The following is a 22740-nucleotide window of genomic DNA, read 5'->3' on the forward strand; positions in this document are numbered from 1 at the left end:
ACCTGCTGAGTTCCTCCAGCATTTTATGTGTGTTACTTTGGATTTCCAGCATCTGCAGAATCTCTTGTGTTTAAAATTGACAACAGTATGTTTTTGTTTGAACTGCCATTTCACGATTCAAATCTTTATTTAAGTAATTCCAGAACAGCTCGCTCTTTACATTCATGGGAGCTCTGAATTCCACCGCCTGCCTGCTCTCCGGAGCAGTTTACCAGGGGCTTTCAGCTGGTGAAGGATTTTCCCAAATTAGCCTCAAAGGTGAATGTGAAATCTGCGTGAAAATGCTTTCAGTTTAAACTTGCTCTGTTTTTTCCTCAAACAGCAAAAAGTTTTATCCGTCACTTGCTGGAGAAAGACCCGAAGAAACGGTTCACTTGTGAGCAAGCTCTACGCCACCCCTGGTGAGTACATCGGTCAGACCAGGGCTCTTTCAGTGTCAGCGGTCACTAACATTCAGAAGGAAAAGTCAAAAACCAAACTGCAAGGTGAGCTCTTCAGGTGTTAGCTGGTCTCTGGTGAGATCCACATCAGTCACAGTCAGACTTTATTGATCCTGAGGGAAATTGGTTTCCGTTACAGTTGCACCATAAATAATAAATAGTAATAAAACCATAAATAATTAAATAGTAATATGTAAATTATGCCAGGAAATAAGTCCAGGACCAGCCTATTGGCTCAGGGTGTCTGACCCTCCAAGGGAGGAGTTGTAAAGTTTGATGGCCACAGGCAGGAATGACTTCCTATGACGTTCAATGCTGCATCTCGGTGGAATGAGTCTCTGGCTGAATGTACTCCTGTGCCCACCCAGTACATTATGTAGTGGATGGGAGACAGGTTGTTCTTTCACTCCGGATTCCAGCACCTGCAGTCCCTTCGTCTCTGGAAGCAATTAGAAACTTGTTGGGGAAGACCAAATAATTGAACTCAAAATTCAAGATTCAAGTTTATTTGTTACGTGCACTTCAAAATATACAAGGTGTAGGAGCCGTGTATTCTATGTTACGTGTTTATTATGCTAACTAGTCACTGTGAAAGGAGGGCACTGAGGAGTGAGATGGGACAGAGGGATCAGGGAATACAGGTCCATAATTCATTGAAATGGTGTCACAGGTAGGGAGGGCCATAAAGAAAGCTTTTGGCACATTGGCCTTCATAAGTCAAAGTATTGACTACAAGAGATGGGATGTTAGGTTGAAGTTGTGTAGGACTTTGGTGAGGCCTAATTTGAAGTGTTGTGTGCAGTTTTGGTCACCTACCTAGAGGAAAGATGTAAATAAGGTTTGAAAGAATACAGAGAAAATTTACAAGGATGTTGCTGGGTCTGCAGGATCTGAGTTATAAGGAGAGATTAAATAGGTTAGGACATTTTATTTTAGAAGATTGAGAGGACATTTGACGGAGGTATACAAAATTATGAGAGGTGTAAATAGGATAAAAGCAAGCAGGCTTTTTCCACAAAGATTGGATGGGACTACAACTAGAGGTCACGGGTTAAGGGTGAAAGGTAAAATGTTTAAGGGGAACATGAGGGGGAAACTTCTTCACTCAGGGGGTGGAATGAGCTGCCAGCACAAGTGATTTCAACGTTTAAGCGAAGCATGATAGGTACACGGATGGGAGGGGTATGGAGGGCTTTGGTCCCAGTGCAGGTCGATGGGAGAAGGCAGTTGAACTGATTTTGGCATGGACTAGATGGGCCAAAAGGCCTGTTCCTGTGCTGTATTTTTCGATGACTCTATGACATGTCCCACTGCTTCCCTAAGCACCTCCGTGTAAATGTAATCCTACTGATCTACAATTCATAAAGTGATATGGAGCTGGGGTCAGAGGGTGGTGTAAGTGTGGATGAGAGGGAGGATTGGGGCTTCTGTTTGCTTGTTGTGTTCTGTGTTGTTCTGCTGAGTATCGTTGGCGCTGGAATATGAGGCAACCCTTGCGGGCTGTCCCCAGCATGTCCTTGGGTGGGTATGTTGGTTGTTAACGCAGAAGACGCATCACAATGTGTAGCGGCAGAAACAAATCCGAAGATCAAACGAAACAACTGCTGCTGCCTGCGACCGCCGCGGGGTTGTTATACCCGCGTGACATGCCCATAACTCCTTGCTTCCATGTTCTAGTTGTATCAAAACGAATGCTAACTTTGCATTTGCTTTTCTCGCTACCAACTCAATCTGCAAATTGACCTGTAGGGAACCCTACACAAGGCTTTCCAAGTTTCCTTGCAGCTTGGATTTTTGAATTTCCCCCCCCCCCCACCATTTAGAAAATAGTCTATGGTTTTATTTCAATACTGTTGACTTTTATTTTAAAAAACAGTCTAATCATCTCCAGTTTTCACACAGTTATCTAGAGTGGAGATGGGAGAGATTTATAATGGACATCACCCATCCATTAACAGTCACCCCCATTTTATTCTCCCACACTCCCACAGAACCTACCCCTTGCCCTACACATTAGGGGACAACTTACAACAGTCAACTAACTTACTGGCCAGCACGTCATTGGGACATAGGAGGACACGGGAGCTCTCAGAGAACACTCAGGCGGTCACAGGGAGAATGTGCAAACTCCACGTACCCAGACAGTGCCGGAGGCTGGGATTGTACCCTGGTCTCTGGGGCTGTGAGGCAGCGTCGCTACCCACTGCTCCACAGTGCCACCTTCTCACGATGCATCTCAGATAGGGTGCTTTCTATGGTGCATCGATTAAAAATGGGCAAGGCCGACGGAGGCATGCCAAATTTCTTTAACCTCCTGAAGAAGTAGAGCTGTTGGTGGGCTTTCGTGACTGTGGTGTCTACTGCTTGGCCCGGGATGGGTAACTGGTGATGTTCACACATAGGAACTGGAAGCTCTCAACCGTCTCAAGTTCAATCCCATTGATGTAGACAGCAGCACATGCACCACTCTTCCTCCACCCCTTCCTGAAGTCAATGCCCAGCTCTTTTGTTTTATTGACAACGATTAAAGGGCCATGACACCATATCGTTAAGTTCTCTGTCCCAATACCAGGTGCTGGACCGTGTGTCAACACTTGCGGGCTGATCCCAACACATCTTTAGATGCCATGGTTGTTAACGCAAATGAGACATTTTGCTATATATTTTAATGTATGTGTGATAAATACTTCTGAATCTGAATCCGTAGTTGCTAGCACTTCTTGGAAGCCTTTACTAACCTGCTGCTCTGTGGGCTTCCCTTTAACCTCTGTCTGCGCAGGATTTCAGAGTACCGCGCCCCACTGCGCAACATCTTCCGCTCCGTCAGCTTGCAGCTCACCAAGAACTTTGCCAGGAGGACGTGGAAGGTGAGTCTTTCAGAACTGGTGTTGGTCCTGCCTCTTCTGTGGGCTGGCTGACGCTGGCAGTGTCCGGGGCTTCGTGTGCCTGGTAAATGAATCCAGAGCAACACGCACAACATGCTGGAGAAGCTCAGCAGGCCAGGTAGCGTCTGTGGAGAGGAATTAACAGTCAGCGTTTCAGGCCAGGAACACTCCTCAGGACTGGGAAGGAAGGGGGAAGAAGCCAGAATAAGAAGGTGGAAGAAAGGAGTTCAAACTGGCAGCTGACAGGTGAGACCAGGAGGTAGGTGGGTGAGGAAGCAGTGGGGGGGGATGAAGTGAGAAGTTGGGAGGTGATAGATGAAAAAGGCAAAGGGCTGAAGAAGAAGGAATCTGATCGGAGAGGAGAGTAGATCATGGGAGAAAGGAAAGGAGGAGGGACACCAGAGGGAGGTGAGGGGCAGGTGAGGAGAAGGGAAGGGGGAACAGGGGAACCAGAATGGAGAATGCAGAAAGAGAAAGGGAGGATGAGGAAGAAAATGCTGTAAGTTATATTACCAGAAGAGAATGGGAAGGAAATCAGAATGGGGAAAAATTAGAAGGTAGTTGGATTAGAGGGTGGTTGAGGAAGTATGCCTGTTTTCCCAGAGTTTTGAGTCAGGAACCTCTGCCAGAAGGTGTGGTAGAGACAGACATGTTCTGCTTTGATGGGAGGTACTTGAGTGTGGGTCGTCTTCTCCTTGAGCCCTTAGCTCCTGGTGGAACATAGTCCCTCGATGGTACAGTGTGGATGCGGGAAGCCGGAATCTGCCGTGGGATTGGGTGTGGGGGCCATAGAGGTGTGACTGGGAGTGCCCGGGGTCACTCGCCCATCAACAGGTCTTCGGGGGAAGGGCGAGCTGCAACACCCTGTCAGCCCAGGGGAGGAGAGAACTGTGGTCATCCCCAGGGCATGAGCCAGCCCCCGTTCAATGGAGAATCTCACTGAAATCTGCCACTCACTGACAAGCCTGGATAGAATAGACATGGAGAGGATGTTTCCATGAGTGGGGGTCGTATGGAACAGAGATGAGGAGGAATTTCTTCAGCCAGAGGGTGGTGAATCTGTGGAATTCATTGTCACAGACGGCTGTGGAGGCCAAGTCATTGGATATATTCAGAGCAGAGTTTGATAGGTTCCCAATGGCAAGTTGATTAAGGGTTACAGGGAGAAGGCAGGAGAATGGGGTTAAAAAAATTAAATATTAAAGATGAGCTTTATCTGTCATATGTACGTCAAAACATACGGTGAAATGTGTTGAAATGTGTTATCCTCTGTCTGAGGGCAGCCTGCAAGTGTCGTCACACTTCCAGTGCCAACATAGCGTGCTCACAGCTTAGTACCCTAACCCGTACGACTTCGGCACGTGGGAGGAAACTGGAGCATCCGGAGGAAATCTGCATTGTCACAGGGAAAGCAGAAAAACTCTTTGGACACAGTAATGGGAATGGATCCCTGATTGGTGATAGGAGCTGCTATAGTGAGTGACGTTGACTGCTACACTCCAGTGTCGCCATTATTCACTCAGCCATGACTGAACGGTGGGGCAGGCTCGATGCTGCTAATTCTGCTCGTTTATCTGAGGGTCTAACGAACATTCCCACCCCCTTGCCACAGATATTCTACCAATATACCCTGGACTGGACACATCCTTGACTCCATCCTTTCTGTGACCCTCAGTCCCACTGTGTGACCCAGAGGGTGACTGACCTTGTCCCATCCCTCTCCCGGCTCCAAACTTGCACCTTTCTCAGAGACTGGAGTTGGAAAAGAAATTGGAATTGGTTTATTATTGTCATATGTACTGAGGTAGAGTGTATAACTTGTATCTACTGTTCATGCAAATTAAATCAGTACATCATCTCTCTGTGTCCCTCTCGCTCCCACTCTCTCTGTCGCTCTCCCACTCTCTGTGTCTCTCTCCTCCTCTGCAACCCTCTCTCCACATCTCCATCTATGTCTCTATCTCTCTATCTTTATCTCTCCCTCTCTCTTTCTGTTTTGCCTCTCCCTGTCTCTCTGTCTATCGCTGTCTGTCTATCACTATCTGTCTGTTTCTCTCTCTCCCTCCCTCCCCTTCCCTGTCTTTCTCTCCTTCTGCTCCCTTTCCTTCTCTCTCTTTCCCCTCCCCATCTCTCTCTTTTCCCTCCCCATTTCTCTCTCTCCCTCTCTCTCCACCACTCTTTCTTTCTCTTTCTCCCTCCCTGTCCCTCCCCATCTCTCTCTTTCCTCTCTGGTTTCTCACTCTCTCTTTCCCCCCATCTGTCTCTCTCCCTCTTTCCCCACCACTCTTTCTTTCTCTTTCTCTCTCCCTCCCTCCCTCTCTCTCATACAGCGGGTAATCAATGCTACCCTAATAGTTCAGCACATTCAGAAACTGCATTCAGCTTCAGATCAGAGGGTGGCCAATTCCAACTGCAATCAAGGAGACTCCAAGCTGGCTTCTGCAGACACCTTCAAGGAGTTGCAACAGACAAGAGTCAGACAACATTCTGCTCCGAGCCTTCTGACCAACAGCCAGGAGGACAGCGGGAACTTGACTGCAGACCTTGTTCCAAAAGCGCCTCTTCATCGGGGAGTGAGTGGGGAGGCATGGATCGCAGGTCGGGAGCCGGACGTCTCACCCGAGAAGGACACACTCATCAGCTGTGTAGCACGTGAGGACCTGCTGACGGGAGCACTGGAGGACGGAGACCGCGCAACCGGATCTCCTGGGCCAACTGAAGCCGGTACTCGAGACATGTACGTAGCTGGCGCATCAAGGAATTTGGAGGGGCTCCTTTGAGGTCAATTTCTCTCATTATTGTAGAAGTGTGTGAAATCACCTGGTCCTGGCCTGAGACACAAGCTCCAACTTGTGTGCTGGCAGTTTGGTGGGTTTGTTTCTCCCGAGGAGGTTTCTGCACCCTGGTGTCACCTTCTCCCACACCCCAGAGAGGTAGCTATGTAGTATCGCTTCTCATTGAAAGAGAACAGACAAAACTCACAAGGGTGTTTCCAGGACTTGACCCGTTATAGGGAAATGTTGAACAAATTAGGACTTCGTTCCCTGGAGCGCAGAAGAATGACAGGAGATTTGATCGATGTATACCAAATTATGAGGGCTACAGATAGGGTAAATGCAAGCAGGCTTTTTCCACTGAGGTTGGGTGGGACTACAACTAGAGGTCATGGGTTAAGGGTGAAAGGTGAAAAGTTTAAGGGGAAATGAGGGAAAATTTCACTCAGAGGGTGGTGAGAGTGTGGAACGAGCTGCCAGCACAAGCCGTGGATGTGATTTAAGAGAAGAATATTTAAGAGAAGTTTGGATAGGTGCATGGATGGGAGGGGTGTGGAGGGTGCAGGTCAGTGGGACCAGGCTGTTTTTATAATTCATCACGGACTAGATGGGCCAAAGGGCCTGTTTCTGTGCTGTACTTCGCTATGACTCTATAACTTTATTTTCTGGCATGGGATTTGAGGAAATAAAGCGAAGCATGGACTGTTCATTAATTATTCAAATGTTTTCAGAATATTAGTTATATTTGAGCAAGGTGGGATATTAAATTAAATTTGGTTGGATTGTGAGTCCAGAGGTGTACGAAAGTGGCAAGGGGATTGGGTCATCTTGGTCAGTATGGTCCAGTTGGGCCGAAGGGCCTGTTTCTGTGCAATGTGACTCTGTGAGTGAATGAGCAATGAAGAAGATAGAACATAGAAGATAATGTGGAAAAAGGTTGATGCTTTCCACTTTGTACAAGAAATAGGAAAGCAGAATTTATTTTTAATGGTGTAAGATTGGGTTTGATTGATCATTGTAAATTGTAAACCAGGTGCTCTGGTTTCCTCCTACATTCCAAAGATGTACCAGATAGTAGGTTAATTGGTCATGGTAAATTAGAGTCATAGAAAAGTACAGAACAGAAACAGGCCCTTTATCTCATCTAGTCCATGCCAAACCACTTAAGCTGCACCAGAACCATAGCCCTCCATATCCCTACCATCCATGTACCTGTCAAAAATTCTCCTAAATGTTGAATCGAGCTCATATGCACCACTTGCGCTGGCAGCTTGTTCCACACTCTCATGACCCTCTGAGTGAAGAAGTTTCCCCTCATGTTCCCCTTAAACTTCTCACCTTTCACCCTTAACCCGTGACCTCTTAGCTGCAGTCCCGCCCAACCTCAGTGGAAAAAGCCTGCTTGCATTTACCCCTACCAATACCCCTCATAGTGTTGTATACCTTGTAAAGTAGTTCTCAGTTTTTTTTGTGATAAATCCTGATCAGTTTCAATCACCAACACCAACCCCAACCCACCACTGTCTGTGGGGGGACATACAGGTCGTCATGAAAATCTCATTTGAGCTTCCCCCCCCTCACCTTAAAGCTATTCCCTCTGGTATTTGACATTTCTACCCTGGGGAAGAGACTTTTTACTAATTTATATAATTATGAGAGGTACAGAGTAGAGAGTCAAAGACTTTTTCCCAAGTTGGGAATCAGAGCCTCTACCTCTGACGCTCCAGAGAAAAACACCCCAAGTTTATCCGCCGGTTCCTTATAACTAACATAAATTAGTGTATTGAAATGTTCAAAGTTCAAAGTAAATTTATTACCGAAGTATGTGTGTGTGTGTGTGTTTGTTTATATATATATATCACCATATGCAACCCTGAGATTGATGATTTTCTTGTGGGTATGCTCAATAAATCCATAATAGAATAATAACCTTAATAATAATGATAATAATTAATAACAGAATCAATGAAAGACTGCACCACCTTGGAGTTCAGCCAGTATGCAAAAGGCACAAACTATGGAGTATTTGAACTGTTTTCGAGAATCATTTACAGCTTCACCTTTCAAACAGGTCAGCTCCCTGCCAAGGTATGAAGCTGAAGGGATGGAACAGCATCGAACGTGTTGAGGTCAGGCAGACGGGAGTGTGCTTACTGATGTGACTCTCGGACACGGTGGCTTCACGGACCAGTGAGTGATCGAAGGTGAGACGCGGTGCGTGAGGGAGGGCAAACACAACTGTCTCATTCCTGAAGCCAGCGGAATGAGTGGGTAAGGATGGTTCAACTGACCTCCCTGTAGTCCGGTTCAGCTTGGACGCCAGGACTGACCAACGTTCCTCAGTGAAGTTTTGGCTCTCTTCAACTTCCCTGAGGTTGGTGTTGGAGGACTCTGGCCCACCTGTAGTCAGATATTATATTCTATATTTTACTCTATATATGATACTTTCCCTGTTGAATCCAATGATGATAGTTTGAAACCTGTGTGAGGAGGTTTCTGAAGTGGGAAAGACTTAGTCAGAGAAAAGTACAGCACAGAAACAGGCCCTTCAGCCCATCTAGTCCATGCCAAGCTATTTAAACAGCCTACTCCCATTGACCTGCACTGTGACCATAGCCTCCGTACCCCTCCCATCCATGTACCTATCCAAACATCTCTTACAAGTTGAAACATTGACTTGCTTGATGTGAAATCTCTTTTGCGGCAGCAGTATGGTGCAAAGGCATAAAAAATTACTATAAATGGCAAAAATAAATAATTAGTTCATTTAAAAAGGAATAAGGAGGTTGTGTTCATGGGTTCACGGACATTTCAGAAAATTAATGGCAGAGAGGAAGAAGCTGTTTCTAAATTATCGAGTGTGTGTCTTCAGACTCCTGTACCTCTTTCCCAATGGTAGGAATGAGAAGAGGTCATGTCCTGGTTGGTGAGGGTCCTTAGTGATGGGAACTGCCTCTTGAAGATGTCCTCAGTGATAGACCCCTTGACTATATTGATGTCAACAGTAGGGAGTCTGTTTTTAATTCCTGGTTCAAACAGGTTTATGTGAAGGAAATTGTGTGGAACAATCTATTTACTGTACCACACTGAGCCAGTTTCTCAATGTATGCTGAGATTGCAGTCCACCATTCTGTCTTTCAATAGTTGAGTTTCACCTCATTAAGGGGAAGAGTTATTTTAACACTGGTGATATGATCTGTTTACTGTTCCTTGCTGTGGTTATTCCCAAAAACAGTGCTGAGATTCGATGGCCTGGGTTTTGTAACTGAAATGTCGGTGAAACCATCATCGTCATTACGTTGTGAAACCAGCAGGAACTTCATAGTTTCTGCACTCGTGTCTTTGATCGTGAAAGCTGCTCTCTGTGATCCGGTACCCCTGCACAATTGGAGAAATGAAAGATGACTGACGCTGTAATCTGGAGCATCAAATCCTGATGCAGGGTCTCATCCTGAACCGTTGAGCTTCTTCCCCCACAGATGCTGCTCGACCTGCTGAGTTTCTCCAGAGTTCCTGCACACTTCTGCAGTCTCCATTCAGTTAGATGATGAAATCGTCACATGGCTACAAACTGCAAACTACATACACTCAGAGTATCTCTCACAAACACAAGAAAATCTGCAGATGCTGGAATTCCATAGCAACACACACACAAAATGCTGGGGGAACTCAGCAGGCCAGCTAGCATATGTGGAAAAGAGTAAACAGTTGTCATTTCAGGCCAAGACCCTTTGTCAGGACTGGACAAGAAGGGGAGAAGTCAGAATAAGAAGTTCTGGGGAGGGGAGGAAAGATAGAAGGTGGTAGGTGAAACTGGAGAAGGGTAAAGAGTTGGGATTTGATCGGTCAAAGAAACAAAGGGCTGGAGGAGGGGGAATCTGACAGGAGAGGACAGAAGACTATGGAAGAAAGGGAACACCAGAGAGAAGTGATGAGCAGGTAAGGAGATAAGATGAGAGAGGGAAACAGGAATGGGGAATAATGAAGGAGAGGGAGCAGTTACTGGAAGTTCGAGAAATCGATATTCATGCCATCAGGTTGGAGGCTACCCAGACGGAATATAAGGTGTTGCTCCTCCAACCTGACTGTGGTCTCATCCTTGCAATAGAGGAGGCCGTGGACTGACAGAATATCTGTCAGTTGATTACATGAGATGCTTGTGAGTCTTCAGCATATTAAACCATAATCCCTGCTTAATACTACCTGTACGTAAAAGAGATCATGTTGTATTTGTGAGGTACAATTCCCTGTGTAAACATTTCAACCTCTGATGGATAATATTTATTTCTAGATATTTCAACTTTCACCCCAACTTTGACCTTTATTCAGAAGGCATATATTTGTATTTTTCTTTATTGTTGTTTCCTGAAGGAGCCCATTAACATAATAATTGGCTTAATTAATGAGACGACAACATGATGCCAGAAAGGGGAAGGGTGAACAACAAGGAGAACAGAGACATGGGGACGACATCATAAAACTTCGAAGCAGAACTGAAGCATTTACTGGCTGATTCATTTTTCCCTTTCTCCTGCCTTCTCCCTGTAATCGTTGTCACCCTTACTAATCAAGAACCTATCAATCTCCATTTGAAATATTTATTTATTTAATGAGATACAGCAAAATTTATTGAGGCCCTTAAGGCTACACTGCCCAGCAATCCCCCGATTTAACCCTTAGCCAAATCACGGTACAATTTACAATGACCAATTAACCTACCAACTGGCCTGTCTGGACAGGGGAGGAAACCAGGGCACCCGGAGGAAACCCACACGGTCACGGGGAGAACGTACAAACCCCTTATAGGCAGTGATGGGAATTGAACCAGGGTCGCCTGTACTGTAAAACGTTGTGCTACTGACTGTTACTGTGCCTCCCAGTGACGTGGCTTCCACAACAATCTGTGGCAGTGGATTCCGCAGGTTTACCACCTTCTAGGTAAAGAAGTTGCACTTCAGCTCGGCACTAAAGGGTCGTCCGTGTATTCTAAGGCTGTGTGCTCTGGTGCTAAATTTCACCATTATTAGAAACATCCTCTTCACATCCACTTTATTTAGTACATTCATAACAGCAGGAGGAACAGAGACACAGGGGATAACATAACACCAGGGGTAACAGAGACACAGGGGATAACATAACACCAGGGGTAACAGAGACACAGAGGGGAACACATTGGTTTATTATTTGGAATCTGGTTTTCTCTGTCCAGATCTGTATTTATCATCCGTTCTTACCTACGTGCCCTCCAGAAGGGGGTGACTTTCCTGGACAATGCTCTTGTTAGTCAGTAACCAAGGGACACACATCAAAGTTGCTGATGAACGCAGCAGGCCAGGCAGCATCTCTAGGAAGAGGTACAGTCGACGTTTCAGGCCGAGACCCTTCGTCAGGACTTCGTCAGTAACTAAGGGGTTGCTTTGGCACTCTCTGCCAGTTCGGACACAATGCTACATTACAAGGTGGCTCTGAATTCAGCTGATCTTATTTAAAGGCATAGCCTTTCTGTTGGGTAAGGTGATAAATTGAGCACTTTGTCAAGAGTGTCCTGTCTGGCTGCATCATTGTGTGGTACGGAAACTTTAAGGCATCGTGCAAGACCCTACAGAGGATAGTAAAATCTGCAGAGAGGATTACCGGGGTCTCCCTCCTCCCTATTTGTAACATTTACCAGGTGTTGTGTATGAAGGGCACGAAGATATGGATCCATACCCCATTGTAGATGATTCCTACCACCCACCCCACAATCTCTTTGACCCACTACCACCAGGAAGGAGGTACAGGAGCATCAGGACTAGAACTGCCAGACTGGGAACAGCTTCTTCCCTCAGACTGTGAGACTAATGAATACCTTGACACCACCGAGATCTCGCCACTTGGACAGTGAGCTGTTTACTGTTCACCTGTGCTGTGCACCACATGCATTTTGAATGATACTTGATTATTTCTGGTAATACTTTGTTTTATGTGCTGTGTGTGATGTACATTTAGTGGTGCACTGTGGTCTACAGGATCATTGGCTTATTTGGTTGTATATACTGTATATACAATGAGTTTACAACGAACCTGAACTTGAAGGGCCCCGGCTCCGTGAACTGGAAACATTTCTCCTTAATGCTAAGTCATCCACTTGCAACCTCTCACTCAATGTCAACGAGACGGAGGAACTGATTATAGATTTCAGGAGGGGGAAACCAGAGGTCCAGTAATCATCGGAGGGTCAGGGGTGGAGAGGGTCAGTATCTTTAAATTCCTGGAGGTCAGTATCCCAGAAGACCTGTCCTGGACCCATTATGTAAATATAATTGCAAAGAAAGCACAACAGTGCTCCTACTTCCTCAGAAGTCTGCGGAGATTCGACATGTCATCAGAAACCTTGGCAAACCTCTATAGATGTGTGGTGGAAAGTGTGCTGGCCAGCTGCATTACGGCCCAGTATGGAAACACCAATGTCTTTGATGGAAAGTCCTGCAAAAGGTAGTGAATTCGGCCTAGTACATCACAGGTAAAGCCCTTCCAACCATTGAGCACATCTACATGAAACATTGCTGTAGAAAAGCAGCATCCGTCATCAAAGATCCTCACCACCCAGGCCATGCTCTCTTCTCACTGCTGCCATCATGTAGAAGGTACAGGTGTCTAGGGACTCGCACCTCCAGGTTCAGGAATAGTTACTACGTCTAAACCATGAGGTTCTTGAACAAAAGGGGATAATTACATGCAGTTAAGGACTCAGTTATATTGTTTTATCATGCTTGTTATTTATTGCTACTTATTTATATCTCCATTTGCACAGTTTGTCTGCAGTTAATAGTTCCTGATGTTTACAGTTACTGTTCTATAGATTTGTTAAGTATTCTCGCAGAGAAAGAATCTCAGGGTTGTATGTGGTGACATGTATGTACTCTGATAATAAACTTTACTTTGAACTTTTGTGTGAGCACACTGATGTTTTATTCATTAAGCAAAGATTATTCCCTATTTCAGGCTGAATGGACAGATGCTCGGTAACATCTGGTTGACATGGAGAACTGACCAGAACTGAGGGACGAGAAATTTAACCACGCCATGGGGTCTTCATTGTTACTGATCCTCCTGGTCTGAGTGAGAAACCTGCACCGTGGAAGTAAGGATTGGATTGGAGAGGATAGACAGCAGACAAGACTGGACCCAATGCAAATACTTAAGTCCATTTGAACTTATTGTTGACCATAGGCAGTATGGTTTTAGATTTTCAAATTATGCATTAAATGGCAGAAGTGAATAATTATGCTCAAATAACATGTTTGGCTTTTGTAGGTTGTTTTTAATTAATGACATAGTCAGTTTATGTGGAATTCTGTATAAGCTAGTGGATGTCGAGCAATTTGTATAGCCTCCCACAGCTGTTGAGAGGTTTGGTTTAATTAGGGACTCGGACTTGCTGGACTTTGCAGAGGTAATATTATGGGTAGAATAGGTCCATCTCCTCAAGTCTTTAGGTGATTACTGGGAGTCTGACCTTCAACTCTCCTCTAAACTTTGTCCTTGAGCTCGTGATCACAGCTCGAGAGAACGTCAGGGCTGCCCACTTTACTTAGAAAGGGCAGCAAAGCTGTTTCAGGGATCGTGTTCCTCCCACACAAAAGAATTACCGTACTGTCATAACTATGAAGTGGAAGTGCAAAGCAGGACTGACAGGTGCGTCTCAGCTATCTAGTATAATCGCAGGAGATAATGTTTTTGTAGGCTTTGCGGACTAACTTTGTGAATCCCTACATTTGGCTCTGGTAAGGGTCTGTTAAATGACACAATCCTTGTGTATTCTGTGAGTTCTATGTTCCTGTGTTGCTTTGTAAGGTAGCTAGGAGGGCAACATGAGGATTGGACCAACAGTGGATCTGAGGAAGAGAATCAGCCTTTAGTCAAGTGCTCCTGCTTCCTCTCTCTCTGCTTCCACAGAACATAGAGCCAAGATGCTGCCTGTCCCACTGAGTGTTTCCAGCAGCTGTTTTATTTCAGGTTTTCAGAATCTGCGGTTTATTTATTTGTCTTTTGTTTTCATCTTCGGTTTTTGGAATCTGCGGATTTTTACCTGTACACTCTGTTTATATTTCAGGTTTCCAGAATCTGCAGATTTTTTTTCCTTTGTATTTTCTGTTTTTGTTTCAGGTTTCCAGAAGCTGCAGCTTTTTGCTCCACACCAGCAGGCTCCATTTGTAAAACTCAAAGGATTTTGTTCTATCTTGTTGGCTTTCAAAGCTGTGCATTAATTTGGATGGTGAATAGCTGTGTAGGGGCTCCTAACATCATGGTCCTAGAAAAGTTCAGCACAGAAACAGGCCCTTTGGCCCATCTAGTCCATGCTGAACCATTTAAGCTGCCTACTCCTGTCAGCTGGCACCCCTCCATAGCCCTCCCATCCAGGTACCTATCCAAACATTTCTTAAACATTGAAATTGAGCTTGCATGCATTCAAGATCCTCTGAGTGAAGAAATTTCCGCTCATGTTTAGCTTAAACTTTTCACCTTTCATCCTTAACCCATGACCTCAAGTTGCAGTCCCACCCAACCTCAGTGGAAAAAGCCTGCTTGCGTTTACCCTATCTATACCCCTCATAATTTTGTATACTTCTATCAAATCTCCCCTCAATCTTCTACATCCGAAGGAATGAAGTTCTAACCTATTCAATCTTTACTTGTAACCCAGGTCCTCCGGTCCCAGCAACAAGGTTGTAAATTTTCTCTGTACTCTTTCAGTCTTACGTCTTTCCCGTATGTAGATGACCAAAACTGTTCTGTGAGTTTAAGAGCTAGTTCATGTGTCTGCATTGCTTCGTAAGGTAGTCAGGTAGGCAATATGGGGATTGGACCAATGGTGGATCTGAGGAAGAGAATCAACTGTGTGGCCAACAGCTCCTGCTTCCTTTCTCAGCTTCCATAGTACATAGAACGTTTAAGCACAATACAGGTCCTTCGGTGCACCATGTCCTGCCAATCTTTAAACCTACTCTAAGATCAATCTAATCCTTCCCTCCCATACAGCACTCCATGTTTCTATCATCCATGTGCCAATCTAAAAGTAATGCCTCTAATGTTTCTGCCTCTACCACCACCCAGGCAGTGCATTCCAGACACCCAACTCTCTCTGTGCGAAAAGCCCATCTCTGACACCGCCACCACCCCCCCCCCACCAAACGTTCTAATATTATGCCCTCTGGCATTCGCCATTTCCCCTGGGGAAAGGTCTCTGGCTGTCCACTCGATCTATGCTTCTTATCATCTTATACACCTCTATCAAGTCACCGTTCATTCGTTTTCACTCCAAAGAGAAAAGCCCAAGCCCGAGCCCTAGCTTCCAGTTAATGAATTGAAATTTAGAGAGGAACTCGGGATAGACCACCGTTCTGACAATGGCCATTGACCTGAAATGTTGACTCTGTTTCACTGTAGGTTCTGTCCAAAATGCTCAGTGTTTCCAACTTTGCATTTTATTATGGAAAGGAAAACTGAGTTGATGACTCACCGTGTCTCTGGCCCTGAAGTGTTAATTGTTTCTATTTACAAGATGCTGTCTGTCTGTGTGTTTCCAGCACCATTTTTATTTCAGGTTTCTAGAATTTGCAGCTTTCTATATGTATTCTCTGTTTTTGCTTCTGGTTACTAGAATCTGCGGTTTATTTACTTGTATTATTTTTATTTCAGGTTTCCAGAATCTGCAGACTTTGATTTGTATTCACAGTTTTTGTCTCAGGTTTCCAGAATCTGCAGACATTTTATCTGTATTCTCTGTTTTTATTTCAGGTTTCTAGAATCTGCAGACTTTGACTTGTATTCAGTTTTTGACTCAGGTTTACAGGATTTGCACATCTTTGCTCCACACCAGAATTTCTAAAATTCAAGGGATTTTGTTCTATCTTTTTGGTTTTTAAAGCTATGCATTAATTTGGTGGGTGAGTAGCTGTGTAGAGGCTCCTCATATAACTTATATTTGGATTCAGCTGGAAGGTTTTGCATACAGTGTCTTATAAAAGTATCCAGCCCCCATTACAAACAGGGATTTAACTGAGAATTTTTATTTCCAAATCACATGCTCTATTTTTTCCACAGGACATGTCAGCAGTTCAAAAGTATTCACCCCCCCCCCCCCCCGCTTGCTCAGTGAGTAGTTGAACCTCCTCTTGCATCTGCTACTGCCAGTAGTCTTTCTGGATAAATCTCAGTTAGCTTTGCACAACATGATGGAGCAAAATTTGCTAATTCCTCCTTGTGAAATTGCTCAGGCTGTGCCAGGTTAGTTGGGGAGCAGCAGTGGACAGCAATCTTAGGGTCTTGCCAGAGGTGTTTGATTGGGTTAAGGTCTGGGCTCTAACTGGGCCACTCAAGGACAGCAATTTTCTTCATTTGAAGCCACTCTGACAGTGTGCTTTGGGTTGTTATCCTGCTGAAAGATGAACTTTCTCCCCAGTTTAAGCTTTCTGGCAGAGGCCAACAGGTTTTTATTCAGGATCTATCTGTATTTAGCAGCATTCATCTTCCCGTCAATCCTAACCAGATTTCCAGTCCCTGCTGTTGAACAGCGTCCCCATAGCATGATGTTACCTCCACCATAATTTATAGTTGGGATGGCGCAACCCAGCTGATGCATAGAATTAGATTTACATCACACATATCGCTAAGAAAAGCATAAGTTTTCCTGTAAGCACTTTGCAAAGTATCATTTAGAAGATACTGTAAATATGTGGAAGAGAGTCTTGTGGTTGGTTGAGACTAAAGTGGAATTTATTGGCCTCAACACCAAGTGTTGCATATTGTGAATGTCTCCATTTATCATGGAGGCATTCACCTGATCCGGCTAACGATAAATCAAACCCTCGCTAATCGAGGCGCTCAGCTTCCGAGCTGGTGATGGTGGATGGTTGAGAGACCTTGCCGTTGTCTCTGCCTGGTGATGCCCTTTAAATCTGAGCATCGGTTTTAATTTTCTCTTAAAACTGCATTTGAAAACTCAAAGTGAAGTACGTTTCGCCTTCCAGTTGCATTGTGTTGAACAAAATTACCAAAATCGCTTCTGAGAAATGTTTCTGTAGATATAAAGATTAAAGTCTGTGTGATGACATTTGCTTCAAGTTTCTGTGTGTTCATTGGATTAGATTACATGTACATTGAAACATTCATCATTTGCATCGATGACCAACACAGTCCGAGGATGTGCTGGGGGCAGCCCACAAATGTTAGCACACTTCTGGCACCAACATTGCGTGCCCACAGCCTACTAGCCCTAACCCGTACGCCTTTGGACTGTGGGAGGAAACCAGAGCACCTGGAGGAAACCCACGTGGTCATGGGGAGAACATACAAACTCCTTACAGACAGCAGCAGGCATTGAATCGCTGATTGCTGTAAAGCACCGCTCTAATCCCTATGCCATGGCAAGTCATTCTGCTTGCTTCTGGACACCATTTATTGTTTGAAGGAGGAAGGTTGTATTGAATATTCTTTTGCCTTGTGAAAGCCAGGTCAGGTTTACAAGACACAAGAGATTCTGCAGAAGCTGGAAAATTCAGAGCAACACACACAAAATGCTGGAGGAACTCAGCAAGTGAGGCAGAAATATATGGAGAGGAATGAACAGAACAGTCAGTGTTTCGGGCCAAGAGACTTTGAAATTGTTTTTGTCCTGAAACAGTTGACACAATATGAATCATTCCAGTTCTCTTCAGTGTCCCAACACATCAGTGACTTTTAGCAGCCTGGACAGCATATTATCCCTGAGTGGGAGATGCCTCCTTCCCTGCCCACAAGTTGTTGATACAGATCACCCTCTGTGTGGAAAAAGTTGTCCATTAGCTTCCTATCAAACATCTTCTCTCTCGTCTTAAACCTACCTCCTCTAGTTCTTGTTTGCCGAACCCTGGGAGCATTCACCCTATCTACACCCCTCATGATATATTATGCACCTCTGTAAGATCACCCCTCACTCTCCAATTTTCCAAGGGGGGAAAGCGTCCTAGCCTGTCCAATTTCTCTCTCGAGCACTGGCAACATCCTTGTAAATCTTTTCTGCACTCTTTCCAATTTAACAGCAACTTTTCCACAACAAATGGACCAAAAATGTTGTCTCAGGGCACCGGTGGGATAGAAGATCTACGAAAAAAAATCCACCTAGAATAAAGGTTGCAAAATCATTAGCTTATTCTGGTAAGATGGCGGCACACAGTCACAGTGGCTTCTCTGGGTCTGACAAATAGTGCAAATGTTTGTCTTTAAACATTTTTCTTGTGATCACAAGATCCTGTTGGACATTGGTAATACAAAATACTGAAAGTCTGGTTCATTAATTCATTGGCGAGACCGATGGCAGAGGAGCTGAGTGGTCTTGGGTTGTTGCATGGACCAAGCCCTCATACCACAGTGTTGCCAGTTGCAGCCACCCAGGGGAGGAGGTGAGGGAGGGTACAGAGGCATGGTGGGGATACTGGAATCCATGCTGCTTCTGGGGTCTGGGCCCTGCTGGGTGGTTCTCCCGTCAGTGCTACTCTCCTGTATTCGCTCCCTGGAAGACAAGCTAGATTGCCTCCCTCTTCACTGACCCGGCCCGAGATGAGTAACTGCCACATGATTGTTCTTGCAGAAACTTGGCTCCAGGACAACATCCTGTGCACGTTCAACCTTCAGGCCATGACACTCAGGGACTTGTGAGAATATTACTCTGTGACAGTATGTGGTATTGTAATGATATGTGTTGTATGTTGTGTGTGACCATACGTACCATGTTTTGCATCTTGGTCCTGAAGGAACAGTGTTTTGTTTGGCTGTATATATGTGGCTGAGTGACAATAAATTTGAACTTACTCTCTCAGAGGAGGTGGGACTAGTGTAATACTTTCTCCATGAAAACTGCTGGCCCATTCCCACCACCTGATCAACATTCATAAGCAGTCCCTAATGTTCTGTGGAGAGGGTGTTAGACACCAATGTGTACACAGGCATAGGAATTAATTCAGACTGACTGACTCACCTGATCCTCTGCCATCACTCAACATCAAATGAGAAGCAGTGGTTCAACATGGAAACATCTCAGTTACCCCACACTGCCCAGAAGGTGGCAATGGCAAACCACTTGTCTAGAAAGATTTGCCAGGAACAATCACAGCACAAGATGATGACCCCAAACACCACCATTGCTTCAGGAAGTGAACTCGACAAGTAAACCAGGGCTTTCGCTCCATCTACTGAAAAGCTGATTGTTTTAAATTTATTGCATTTTAATAAGTTAATACAACACTGTGTAATTAGCTTCCAATAGAAAGCTTTTCATTTGCTACCCACAAAACAAAATTGAACACATTCCAGTTAAAAAAAAGTGGAGAAATGCAAGTGAGAATGAAAATATTCACGATGGATGTTTTTTTTAAAAAAAAACTGCTTGGGACAAAGTTATTTTTGAATAAAGCAAAGTCAGAGTCTCGTATTCCAAACCCTAATCTGAATTTTGAATCTTCAGAAACAAAGAAGCTCTTCAGCAAGCCTCACGCGATGTCCATGTAGCGTTATGGTGTGCATTGTCTGTAGTACCGTGCTTGAGATTCAATATACTCCTTGATCTTGGCTACTTTATTCTGATGATCTTCTAGCTGTGCAGACTTGCTCTCCAGTTGCTTGGCTCCCTGTGCAAGTCTCTGTTCGGTTCCTAAAATGAAAGCACATTCACAGCGTCATCAAAAGATTCCGAACAAGGGCCACTGTACGAGACACCGCAACGTCAACTGGACAAGGTAAACCATTGTAAGCATAGCCTTCACTTTCTTCTTCTCCTCTGTCTTGTTTTATGGCGGTTGGCACCCAGCTTAATGGTTCATTACTGCCACCTTCTGCTCCAAAGTGTGCAATAGACTTACATTCTAAATCCTTTCACCCAATCTCTCTCTCTCTCTCTCTCACACACACACACACACTCTTTCTCTCTCTCTAACCTACACCTTATCCTCCCATCTTTGGCCATCCTAGTACCCTATTCCTGCTTATCCGTCATATCCTATAAAAAATACCCTGTACCCCTTAACCCTGACCTGTGCTCTCTCACCCATGCCCAGCAACCCTTTTAATGTGATTCCTGCACCCCCAATTCCCTTAGATTAATTCTCATCATCTCTCTCTGTATCCCATACTTCCTGCAACACAGAACTACATGTTCTATTGACTCCTCTTCCCGACATTCCTCACACAATCCTGTCTGGTGTTTCCCTATCATATTCAATGTTTTGTTTAATGGACAGTGCCCCATGGCCTTCACTTTACTGACCATACAATTCGCTGCTTCACAGTATGGAACCCAACTTAATTTCATAGAACTCAGAACAGTACAGCACCAGGCCCTTCAGCCCACAACATCTGTGCTGACCACAGTGCAAATTAAACTGATCTTCTTCTGCTTGCACACGATCCACACCCCTGCAGTCCCTGCAGACTCCTGTGTTTACGTGAACTGAACTGAGGAGGAATTTCTTTAGCCAGAGCATGGTGAATCTGTGGAATTCATTGCCACTTGGAGGCCAAGTTACTGGGTATATTTATTTATTAATGGAGATACAGTGCACAATGACCCTCCGAGATGCACCACCCAGCAACCCCAATTTAACTTTAGCCTAAGCATGAGACAATTTACGATCACCAATTAACTTACCAACCGGTGGATTGTGGGAGGAAACCAGAGCACCCGGAGGAAACCACACAGTCACAGGGAGAACGTACAAACTCCTCACATTCAGCAGTGGGAATTGAACCTGGGTCGCTGTTACCGTAAAGTTTTATGCCAGCCACTACACTACCGTGCCGCCCCTAAAGCGGAGGTGGCTGAGCTCTTGATTAGTAAGGGCGTCAGAGGTTACGGGCAGAAGGCATGAGAATCGGGTTGAGAGGGAATATAAATCAGCCACTCTTCTAAACTCCAGCGAGCCTTCAAGTGGCCCTTATACATTAACCCTTTCACTTCTGGGATAAGTTTTGTGAACTTTCTTTGCACTCCTCCCCAATCCCAGCACATCCTTTCTTAGATAAGGACCCAAAATTGCTCCAACACTCCAAGTGTTGTCTGACCAATGCCTTATAAAGCCTCAGCATCACATAGTCTCCATTCAAAATCTCCTTGGCACCAAAGATGGCATGAAAAAACTGAGACACCAATGCAGGAAAAGTGAGTATCAGACACGAGATTGCCCTTCCCAATGGTGAGGTCTCAGTGACCATGTGCCACCCACACTCAGCCTGCCGAAGCCCATTTGACATTCTGCCCCTCTGGTATTAAGAGGAGAGTCTGACCTCCTCTCTCTGGATCTTTTGCCCCACCTAGGAACTGGTTGGAATTAGAACAGGAGCAGATGGGTGCTGACCTGCCTCCAAAGAGGAGAGGTGGCTTCACTAGACAACAGCCTGGAGCAAACTGAACTCTGCCATTGGTTCCCAGTACACCAGAGTGGAATTCACAACACAGCCTTTCTCCACCATTGGACACTCTCCTGGCACATCCCCTCCATAAATATTCATCCAATTTCATGATAAAGGACAGCCAGTTACTTACCTTTAATCTTTGCCATTAAATCCTCATACTTTTTAAGACACTGTCCAGCCTCAACTTTAATCCGATTGACTCGGTCCATTATGTCCTGCGGGAGAGGTTCTGGAACCTTATTTCGAAGTTTCTCATACTCAGCAAGGAGAAGTTTCAGACCCTGGGGAAGGAACGCATTGGAAATGGTGACACATTTTACACGCTGCTGTACCGTGTCACACACGACACATTTGTGCAAGATGGTTCCTTTGTCATTCTCCAGAACACGAGTGTAAAGGAGAACGAATTGATTGCTACTCCAGATCCACAAAAACACAATTAGCATAAAGAACACAATAAAAACCAATAAATTTAAAGATAAAAGCAATCCTATAAAACATATTGTGCAAGTAACAGTTATATACTGTACATAGACTGGTAGAGTGACACTGTATGTAGTGGTGGTTGGGCTGGTGGGATGGGTGAATTAGCTTGGTGGAAGGAACTGTTTTTGAGTCTGGTGGTCCTGGCGTGGATGCTACATAGCCTCATCCCCGATGGGAGACAATCAGTCCATGAGCAGTGTGGGTCGGATCGTTCATGATGTTGCTGGCCTCTTTCTGGCACCTTTCTGTATCTGTGTCCTTGATGGAGGGTAGGCTGGTGCCAGTGATGTGTTGGGCAGTTTAAACTACCCATTGTCGAGCCTTCCTGCCTGTCGCAGTGCAGTTTCCATGCCATGCTGTGATGCCACTTGTTAGGATGTTCTCCACTGCGCCTCTGTAGAAGGTCGCGAGTACTGGTGTACATAGTCCAGCTCTCTTCAGCCTCCTTAGAAAGTACAGGCACCAGGGAGCTTTCTTGACTGTATAGGACGTGTTCTGGGACCATGAGAGAACTCATATTCTGCCTAGTCCAATTGAACTGAACCTGGACCATATCCCATTTCTCCCATCCATGTACCTATCCAAACTTCTCAAACGTTACAATCAAACCCACATCCAACATTTGCCGCCAGCTCGTTGCAACTCTCTTACCACCCTCTGAGTAAACAAGTTCTCCTTAGGCTCCCCTGAAATACTTCTCCTTCCACCGCTAAACTATGACCTCTAGAT

The 22740-nt window shown here is 45.0% G+C and overlaps 2 protein-coding genes across 3 annotated transcripts in view; one reads left to right on the top strand and one right to left on the bottom strand.

The window, feature by feature from the left end:
* LOC134355379 (calcium/calmodulin-dependent protein kinase type 1D-like) overlaps positions 1 to 17180 on the top strand; it is a 31444-nt gene extending 14264 nt beyond the window's left edge. Inside the window, exons 8-12 of one of the 2 annotated variants that reach the window (XM_063065172.1) lie at positions 323 to 401; positions 3220 to 3307; positions 5656 to 6062; positions 8171 to 8303; positions 13084 to 17180. In XM_063065172.1, coding sequence (XP_062921242.1) covers positions 323 to 401; positions 3220 to 3307; positions 5656 to 6062; positions 8171 to 8261 — 665 coding nt within the window. In that variant the 3' untranslated portion in view covers positions 8262 to 8303; positions 13084 to 17180. The remainder of the gene's footprint in view (positions 1 to 322; positions 402 to 3219; positions 3308 to 5655; positions 6063 to 8170; positions 8304 to 13083) is intronic. The other variant, XR_010020058.1, reaches the window with a different exon arrangement.
* Positions 17181 to 19317: 2137 nt separating this feature from the next.
* The window catches only part of LOC134355882 (laminin subunit beta-3-like), a 47759-nt gene continuing 44336 nt past the window's right edge, over positions 19318 to 22740 (bottom strand). Inside the window, exons 22-23 of the mRNA XM_063066408.1 lie at positions 21656 to 21806; positions 19318 to 19768 (exon numbers count right to left, since the gene is read on the bottom strand). Coding sequence (XP_062922478.1) covers positions 19629 to 19768; positions 21656 to 21806 — 291 coding nt within the window. The 3' untranslated portion in view covers positions 19318 to 19628. The remainder of the gene's footprint in view (positions 19769 to 21655; positions 21807 to 22740) is intronic.

This window comes from Mobula hypostoma, chromosome 13, assembly GCF_963921235.1.
Source record: "Mobula hypostoma chromosome 13, sMobHyp1.1, whole genome shotgun sequence".
NCBI lineage: Eukaryota > Metazoa > Chordata > Chondrichthyes > Myliobatiformes > Myliobatidae > Mobula > Mobula hypostoma.